The sequence below is a fragment of the Cherax quadricarinatus genome, chromosome 18 (genome assembly GCF_038502225.1).
Source record: "Cherax quadricarinatus isolate ZL_2023a chromosome 18, ASM3850222v1, whole genome shotgun sequence".
Classification (NCBI taxonomy): domain Eukaryota; kingdom Metazoa; phylum Arthropoda; class Malacostraca; order Decapoda; family Parastacidae; genus Cherax; species Cherax quadricarinatus.
In genome coordinates, this window is record NC_091309.1 from 19,804,636 (window position 1) to 19,813,980 (window position 9,345).

Consider the following 9,345-nt stretch of genomic DNA (forward strand, 5'->3'; position numbering starts at 1 on the left):
TAACTTCCTTGAGCAAGTCCCTGATCAGCTGGCTGTAGTACACAAGTTGGATTGTGTTCAGTTCTAGCACCAACAGCTTGGTTGATAGGGCCAAGAACCGGGCAGCTTGGTCTGAGACTGGGTTATGGGGGCCGTGATCTTCACATTTGTCTTAAAAAAAAACTTTCAGGCAGTAACTAAAGGCAAACCTAGTTTCCCCATTAAGGATGGTATTTCTCAAAATATAATGGAACTATCCTATTTAAACTGTACAGTAGGAGTTATGTTGAATGGTGAGTTCCCAAATTCATGGATCAGTAGGCTTACTATTTTAGTCTCTAAACCTAATTAACAATTCATTTTGGCAATTGTATCTCACCAGTTTGAATTTATCCATAGAATTCAAACATTTGTTTCCCTTTGGTTACATGCATGAAAGGAGTACATCACTGCAGAACTATTTTGTCACTTTACACACTGATTACTCTTACACTATTTTCGTTAATCTTTAAACTGCTAACAAAAATTGTATCTAAATAAAATTGCTAGAATGGATATATTGAATTACTTCTCTGCAGAATCAAAGGCTACTTTGGTCCGGAATGCAGATGAGGCAGACATCACAATTTACACCTGGTTGTTAGTGTATTTAGCAGTAGAGGAACCTGTTCTTTAGCTGGTGTGAAGCAGTAGAGGAACCTGTTCTTTAGCTGGTGTGAAGCAGCAGAGGAACCTGTTCTTTAGCTGGTGTGAAGCAGCAGAGGAACCTGTTCTTTAGCTGGTGTGAAGCAGTAGAGGAACCTGTTCTTTAGCTGGTGTGAAGCAGTAGAGGAACCTGTTCTTTAGCTGGTGTGAAGCAGTAGAGGAACCTGTTCTTTAGCTGGTGTGAAGCAGTAGAGGAACCTGTTCTTTAGCTGGTGTGAAGCAGTAGAGGAACCTGTTCTTTAGCTGGTGTGAAGCAGCAGAGGAACCTGTTCTTTAGCTGGTGTGAAGCAGCAGAGGAACCTGTTCTTTAGCTGGTGTGAAGCAGCAGAGGAACCTGCTCTTTAGCTGGTGTGAAGCAGTAGAAGAACCTGCTCTTTAGCTGGTGTGAAGCAGTAGAGGACCCTGCTCTTTAGCTGGTGTGAAACAGTAGAGGAACCTGCTCTTTAGATGGTGTAAAGCAATGGAGGATAATTTTGTGTAGTGCAGGAGAGGACCCTCCTCTTATCTGGTCTTGAGCAACAGGAAACGTTTTCTTTATCTGGTGTGGGGCAGCAGGAACCTGCTCATTATCTTCAAATTTAAAAAAATAAACTTCTCGTTTTATTTGGTGGAATATTAAAAATTTTACACTTGCCAGTTCATTGCTCTGTAAGGCTTAAATAAAGCAAAAGTTACCAGTATCATGAATGTTACTTAATTCTTTTACAGCTGTGAGCAGCAGTGAAACCAGCAGAAACAGCGACCTCCTTCAATAGTCAGCAGTACGATTATAAATAGCAGACAAACCAAGAAAGCAGGTGGTGGTGGTGGTTGGCACGTGATGGCCTCCTTCATTGCCCATAGCAGATTCTGGTAGCTACTCAACGACACAGCGAGGTGAGTCTCGTGTAAACTCTCTTGGATACATTCTCCAAGTACAGTTAACCCTTAAATGGTCCAAACGTATACTGTATATACGTTCTCTCGCGTAGCACCCCGAGTATTTTGAGAATTTTTTTTTATAGAAAAAAAGAGCATGTGGTACCCAGGCGTCCCCAATTTTTTTCATATGGTGCACACTGAGTGCGCACACAAATTCTCTCATGTCTAGGCAACTCAGGCCTATCGCGCCACTGTTGAATGAATAAAAAATGAAACGTATATATACATTTGGGGCACTACGCGAGAGAACGTATATATATGTTTAGACCGTTTAAGGGTTAAGTAGCATGTCTGTCTCATGATTACAGGATCAGTGTTTCACCACTCCTTGCCCTGCATCACCCACGTGGGCTTAGTTAGGACTTCCTCCTAACAGTCAATCTACTTTATATTATGGTGGGAAATGGCAAATGTAGTAAAGAAAAACAATACACACCCAGGTATACAAATGAAGATACCATATACTATAGTAATTGTTTATGTATCATGTATTATTGTGAAATTATGATTTTTTTTATTTAATGCAATGAAAATTAATGAAAAACATCTTTGTTTAAATTTAACCACACAGTCACTGAATTTTGCAGAAAATCTTGAGACGTGTAGTCATAAACAATTAAAGGTTTCCTTGTCATTAAAACTTAGAAATTGTCTCCATCCTCGGCAGTTAAAAACTTAGAAATTGCCTTCATCCTTGATGCTAAGATTGTAAATTTATTCTGTTCCAGCACCAGTGTTCCAGAGTAACTTTAGAAAAAGAGTATGTATTTCATGTGGAAAAAGACACTTTTGTACAGTTCAGGACATTTATTACAGGAAACATTTCACCACAAGTGGCTTCATTAAGGCTGATGAAGATACTTGTGGCTCAATGTGTCCTTTAATATTGTAAATGTCTTGAACTGTACACAAGTGTCCTTTTCCACTGTTTATCAGTATCACTGTACCATTTACAACCAGTATGTATTACATTGATTTATGTTTTTCCATGGTGGCAGCACCACACTTAGGATACTAGAAATTTAATCTTATTCAACATGTTAAGTACTGCACATTACAGTACTGTAATTTGATGGTACTGTGCAGTACTTGGACTTACAAGTGTGATATCCATTGCTTCATTTTGCATTTTTTTCAAACCTGCAAGCATTGTGTTTGACAGGAGAGCAAGATTTGTAGTACAATATAGAGGTTCCACTTTATATAATTTTTGCATTTTTGACACCCCATAAATGGAGTGAAATTCTGCCATAGCCATAGTTGTTAGTACTTTTAAGCCTGTCTCTATTCTGGCAACAAAGTCTGCCTACAACAAATCCAGGTAGAGGGATATTTTAATCAGGTTACATATCCCAAATGAGAGCATTGTGTATTGTAACTGTTGTGTCTTATTTCTATTTCCATTGGCTTTCTCTTTTCCCCCATAGTAATGTACAGTACATTGTTCAGTATATTTTAAGTGTTGGCATATCCAGTGGTGTAAATTTGTACATCATCATTAGAGCTAATTACACTCACTTTGCTTCTGATTTGTACTTTTCTTGCAGATTGAATCAATTAGTTTCCAAATAACTTGTAAAAATATGTCATTTCAGATGCCGGGTAATTTGCGGTATGGGGGCCAGAACTCGGCACGCCCGGTCCCCAAACGAGCAATGTCACTTGATTCCCTACATGATAAAAATGTAAGATGTTATGTACTTAGTTCTTTGTTTCTAAAATATTAATGGAACAAGGCAGTCTATAGTAAAATATAGTAACTAACATGTAAAAATGCATTATGTACTCTATATTTAATGCACATAGTACAGTCATTAAATATCCCTTTTGTGCATCTTTCTTAATGGGATACGAATCAAGGTTAGTGAATTATTGCACATTGATTATTTATGTAAGCATTATGTTGGTTGTAGTGTATTGAGAAATTAGTTTTGCAACCATTTCTTCGTACCTGTACAGGCATCTTTGGACCTAAAGGTCCATGAATACATACCTTCCAGAATCACCCGCACCTCTCCGAAGATTAATGAGTCTGCAATGCAATTTGTGAAGGTAAGTTTTGCATCCGCTTTGCACGTTGTGCCATTTGATGACAGCATGGCTGCCTGAATGCCTTTGTTATTGACACGCTGGACTCTTTAATAAATATTACATTTTGTATTGTTGTCATTTTCTTATATTTTCATGAGCAGTGTTACATGCATTAACAAACTTCTTAAACTGTTTCTTTCTCTATCCTTCTCAAGATTCAACCAAATCCTTCTCACCTTTTTCAACGATCAAAGGTATTTGTCAATAAAACTTGTAGCAGTGGAGTTTGCCCCATTTTTTTTAATCCTTTTCTCACTATTAAGCTGAATTTGACTTATCACATCCCGAGTTTTGACCATTATATTGACAAGCCTCCATCAGATGTATCCAGCTGTAGTGTGGTAGCACTAATTGGTTGTTGCAGTATCCAACCATGTCTATGGTAACTGTCCCACAGATAATTTCCTGAATGATGAAGAGTAAACAGAAATATACTACATAAAAAAACTTTTCTAGGAGTTCCCCAGTTAGAATTATTGATGTTGTTATATCCTAATTGTAAACATTTCAATGAATATTGTAATTGCTTATTAAAGTTTAGTCTTTTAGTTTATCGTCATTAGTTTAAATGAGTTCCTATTATGCTGAAACATTTGCATTGATATACAGGATTGAATTTATTAATGTTGTGCACAATAGACTAAATAATATTTCTGGTGTTTAGACAGGGCCAGCTGTTCTCTACAAGTCAGCAACAGAGCAGATCAAGAAAGCAGAAGCAGTGAAAGCAATGAGACAACATTTGATTGATGAGGAAGCAGACTGGCAGGCGGTGGGTTTTAATTTCTCCCGCATTAATAACTTGGGACTCTATGGGAGGGGTGGGGGGCTGATTCCCACAAGACTTTAATCCTTTTCTCATTTACTTGGGATATTTAGGAGCATGTCTTACGGTAAAAATATCAAAAGGCACACTTAGGAGTGTCATGTGGAGCATGGATACACTTTTCTAGTTTCTCAGATGTATAGTATTTAAAGGAATGTTTCTTAAAAAATATAATAATGTTGGTGCCTTCAAGGGAATTTCATTCTTATGATGTATGTACTGGCAAAGTGTTTCTTATGCTCATGTGGTAGTTCTCTCAGAAATTTGGTATGACCATTCTCGAGGGTACCTTAACAAGCATGTCTTCTGAAAAATACTCATCTTATAACTCCTGATTTCCGTATATACGTTGCCTTATCAGTACCTGTGGTACCTAATTTTACCTACTTTTAACAAGAAATAAAAGTCTTGCCTTATTTCCAATGGCCTGTGTGAAACAAACATGTTATTTAAAGGTCATTAACTAATAGCTATAATAAATATTTCAAACAAAGAAGTTGATAGCATGTTCACTGTAATATATATAGTTGTTTACCATAAAGAATACATACAACCAGATAAAATTACCTTGTTAATATATGAGGTCAACATTGGCATATGTCCAAATTTTGTAACTTACACTGCAATGCCTATAACCATAAGCATGACTCAACCCTGTTGTGTGTGTGAGAGATCCAGCCTAGTGTGGATGTGACCTATTCAAGGTGTGTTAATGATCTAGGTTGGCTATGAGAATAGCACAGTGTGGCTTTGAGTATAATATAGCTTGACTTATCAGTATTTATTCTTGTGTGGGTGTGCGCATAATTTAGTCTTGGTACAGATGTGATTTAACTTTAGTATGGCTGGCCAGGACTTCTGTGTAGGTATTTCACACAGTTAAGTGATGTGGTCTCTATTTGCAACCTACACTAGTTTGAGTTAGTGCCATACGAACTTTTGCAGGAAAAAGTATCCTTTTCAGTTTTGAAATATTCATTTGTTACATAAATGGAACAATAAAATTAATTATTGGAAATAATGTTGAGTATTGTATAAAGGCCAAATATTACAGTGCTTTAAATTTCAAATTTGAATGCAGGGAGGTAAACATATTTGTTTTATTATGAGGCTACCCCCAGTCTTTGGTTGATGGATTTTGCTGTACCACTCTGAATTCTTAGGGTGATGGGTTAAATGGCCTCTTAGAGTACTGCATAGGATTATGTGAAAGGGACCATGGTGCTCTTTGTAATATAGTATAGACTGATACAGGTGCTGGTGTGGGTGTAGTGTGATATATGTGCTCGTGGGTGTAGGTGTGGATAAACGCATGCATTTTATCACAGTGGAGTGCCATTGGGTTGCCGTATTGTATCCGCACTGTTTGTGTATTCCCCTATACACAAGGTAAGAAAACAGCAAGTATGATTTCGTATTTGTCTTGTAATTCTGTATGTATCTTTGTATGTATAACTGTATGTATGTATGGGAGTGCATGTGTGTGTGTGTATTTTAATTCTGCATGGAATGCATCTTTGATATTAATTTTGTATGTTTTATGTATGCTCTTAACAAAGTTACTGTGATGGATATCATTCTAGTAATGACTCTTAAGAGTGATGTTTACTTTGCGTGTTGAAATGCCCGTAAAACTAGGGTACAGTACTCAGAAACTGACATACGTGAATGCTTGTGCTTAAGGCAGTCCAATATTTTCAGTTTTTTTAAATTATGGGGAAGCGCAAGGCTCTTGGCAATTTTTTCCATTTATATCGTTTGCGTGTATGTATATGGCATGGGTAAGTGCAAGAGCATAGTGAAAAATGACAAGAAAAATTCTATAGCTGAAGTACAGTACAGTTTACAGTTTTTTGTATATGAAGATACTAATTATATATAGCAGTTGAACATGTCTTTCTAAAAAGTTGAATTTATGTATTGCATATATACATTAGAGTATACAATTCTGTAATTAAGAGTTAGCTCGATAGCAGTATTATTCACCCATTGCATATTCCGTGTACAGTACTCAAAAGATTGTGAAGGATGGGGGATTGATCCTCCATTTCTTGTTCATTGTCCCACATGAATTCAGCCCTTAATAAAATTTTAATCATCTGCTAGTTACAAAATTACAGCAATAATGAACTTTTAAAAGAAATGGGGATTCCATTACAGTAGTAGAGAGGTTAATTACATATTGAATTGACATACATAAACATTACAGCTATTGAGAATGGCTGAAAATTGTTTGTATATTAAATTTTGTGGCTTGAGCTGCCATATTGCTGTCTTTTCTCAGATAGTTTTTTTCCTCGTTTGTGTCTAGTTAAATTTTCACATGTGGATCGATTTAAGCTAAATATAAAACAAGATACTAATTAATATTTAGCAAGCAAAACTGTTGTTAGATAACAGAACATACTGTACGTAGTACAGTGGTTCCCCGCTGTACTACGTACAGTGGGGACACTTATGCAACATCTGGGAATCTTTATTGAAGAAATGTTTTGCCACACAGTGGCTTCATCAGTCCAGTACAAAGTAGAAATGGGTAAGGAGTGGAGGGGTTTGAGGTAATCAGTCCCTCAGCCTGGAATCGATGTGTTCAGTCCATCACTCAGGCCTATCGCGCCAAATTTGAAGGCATGAAAAATAAAACATAGATTTACGTTCGGAGTGCTAGCGGTACAAACGTAGATCTATGTTTGGACAGTTTAAAGTACACTTAACGTCTTTGAACTTATAGTTGACAGTAGTAGTTGCTTGTGTGATAAATGTGCTCACTATACTGTATTTTTAATATATTTATGTTGGTCACTGAATTCTAGGTTAATGGTAGTGCAGAATTTGAATGTTCCCAATAAAAATAATATAAACACTGTATAAACCTTAAATTATTAAAAAAACTAACCAAACTACCTGTGAAGCGATAACTATACTCTTACTAAAAAATTCCTGGTTTTAATTTTGTTATTAGTATTAGTATATTAGGACAGAAGAGCAGTTAGAGAGTTAATCATGGTCATGTTTTATTCTCCAGGAGCTTTATTAAGCTGATACGAAGTCCGGTTAGCCGGACTTGAGTCCTGGAAATGGGAAGTACAATGCCTGCACTTTAAAGGAGGGGTTTGGGATATTGACAGTTTGGAGGGACTTCTAAACTGTCATATCTGAGTGCCTCTGCAAAGACAGTGATTATGTGTGAGTGAGGTGAAAGTATTGAATGATGAAAGTATTTTCTTTTTGGGAATTTTCCTTTTGGGGTCACCCTGCCTTGGTGGGAGACGGCCGACTTGTTAAAAAAAAAAGTACACTGTCAAGCTGATACAAACAATACACTGTCAAGCTGATACAAACAGTACACTATCCAGCTGATACAAATAGTACTTCAGGCTGATACAAACAGTACATCAAGCTGATACAAACAGTTGATTATCAAGCTGATACTAACAATACTGTGTCCAGCTGATACAAACAGTACAAGGACTCAAGAGGATATGTAAAGGGAATTGGGTGTGGTGTAGGAAGTAAGAGCTGAAGTAATGCATCATGTCTGCCAGTTCACACTAGTAGTAATATAAGTGCAGAAGGAGAACTCGCTTCTTGTCAGGTGAAGGTAGTGTTACATAGTGTTTATACTGTCGTTACCTGACACAAGACCACTTTCACTACTGTAAGTAGCATACACCAGTATGCCTACTGTAGTGCATATGTTTTTAGTTTCAGCACCTCAGTGTTATTTTGTACACGTTGTATCCTTGTATTATTTGTACTAGCTTGATAAAGCTCCTGGAATTAGAAACATGTTTCATTAATTGCTCTTGTGGCCTTTTACTTAAGGTATTGTTGGCAATTTTATCAATATGTAATATAATATTACTGTATATTGTTTTAGCCATTAATATTTCACTATTTTGTTAATTAATTTTACTAAGAGTAAATGTGTTCTAGTAATATACTTAAAAGTCATCCACTAATAATGATTTATCTGTATTATTCTCTTTTGAAAGGATCATGTGAATTTTGAGTGATATCACCTTACTAAATATTTTTTCCCTTGTGTCATGGTTTTTTCAAAATGGAAGTCAAAATACTGGATTTAATGTTACCCAGTGTAAATCTCTGATTACATACATGTGCATACATGTATGGACATATACTGTATATTGTATACTTTACTCTGTGCATATAAATTATGTTGGGCAAAGCTTTGCAAGTTCCTAAGCACTTGTCAGACTAGATCAGAAATCAAAAAAGCTTATCTGGATATCACATTACAGTATCTCAAAAAAAAAAAAAAAATGTCTACTCCAATGACAGCAGAGATGGTGCAATTAGCATAGGTTTCAGATGGCCTCCTCTTGACATAACACAATATTTGCACTCCTGTCATGCAACCCCCGATGTTACTACCCTTTGATGAAATCATTTGTCATTTACACCTGCACTGACCCTAGGTAGTAGGTTGGTAGACAGCAACCGCCCAGGGAGGTACTACCGTCCTGCCAAGTGAGTGTAAAACGAAAGCCTGTAATTGTTTTACATGATGGTAGGATTGCTGGTGTCCATTTTTGTCTCACAAACACGCAAGGTTTCAGGTACGTCTTTGCTACTTGTACTTACACTTAGGTCACACTACACATGCATGTACAAGCATATATATACACACCCCACTGGGTTTTCTTCTATTTTCTTACTAGTTCTTATTTTTCTTTATTTCCTCTTACCTCCATGGGGAAGTGGAACAGAATTCTTCCTCCGTAAGCCATGCGTGTTGTAAGAGGCGTCTAAAATGCCAGGAGCAAGGGGCTAGTAACCCCTTCTCCTGTATATATTAC

General features: G+C 36.7%; 1 protein-coding gene across 23 annotated transcripts in view; it reads left to right on the top strand.

Annotated features, from left to right (window-relative positions):
- The window catches only part of LOC128689428 (uro-adherence factor A), an 828,046-nt gene that overhangs the window by 674,305 nt on the left and 144,396 nt on the right, over positions 1-9,345 (top strand). For 15 of the 23 annotated variants that reach the window (XM_053777700.2, XM_053777698.2, XM_053777703.2 and 12 more), the window contains 5 exons: positions 1,393-1,560; positions 3,201-3,290; positions 3,565-3,657; positions 3,852-3,890; positions 4,361-4,468. In XM_053777700.2, the coding sequence (XP_053633675.1) occupies positions 3,201-3,290; positions 3,565-3,657; positions 3,852-3,890; positions 4,361-4,468 (330 nt within the window). In that variant the 5' untranslated portion in view covers positions 1,393-1,560. The remainder of the gene's footprint in view (positions 1-1,392; positions 1,561-3,200; positions 3,291-3,564; positions 3,658-3,851; positions 3,891-4,360; positions 4,469-9,345) is intronic. The other 8 variants (XM_053777714.2, XM_053777706.2, XM_053777710.2 and 5 more) reach the window with 2 other exon arrangements.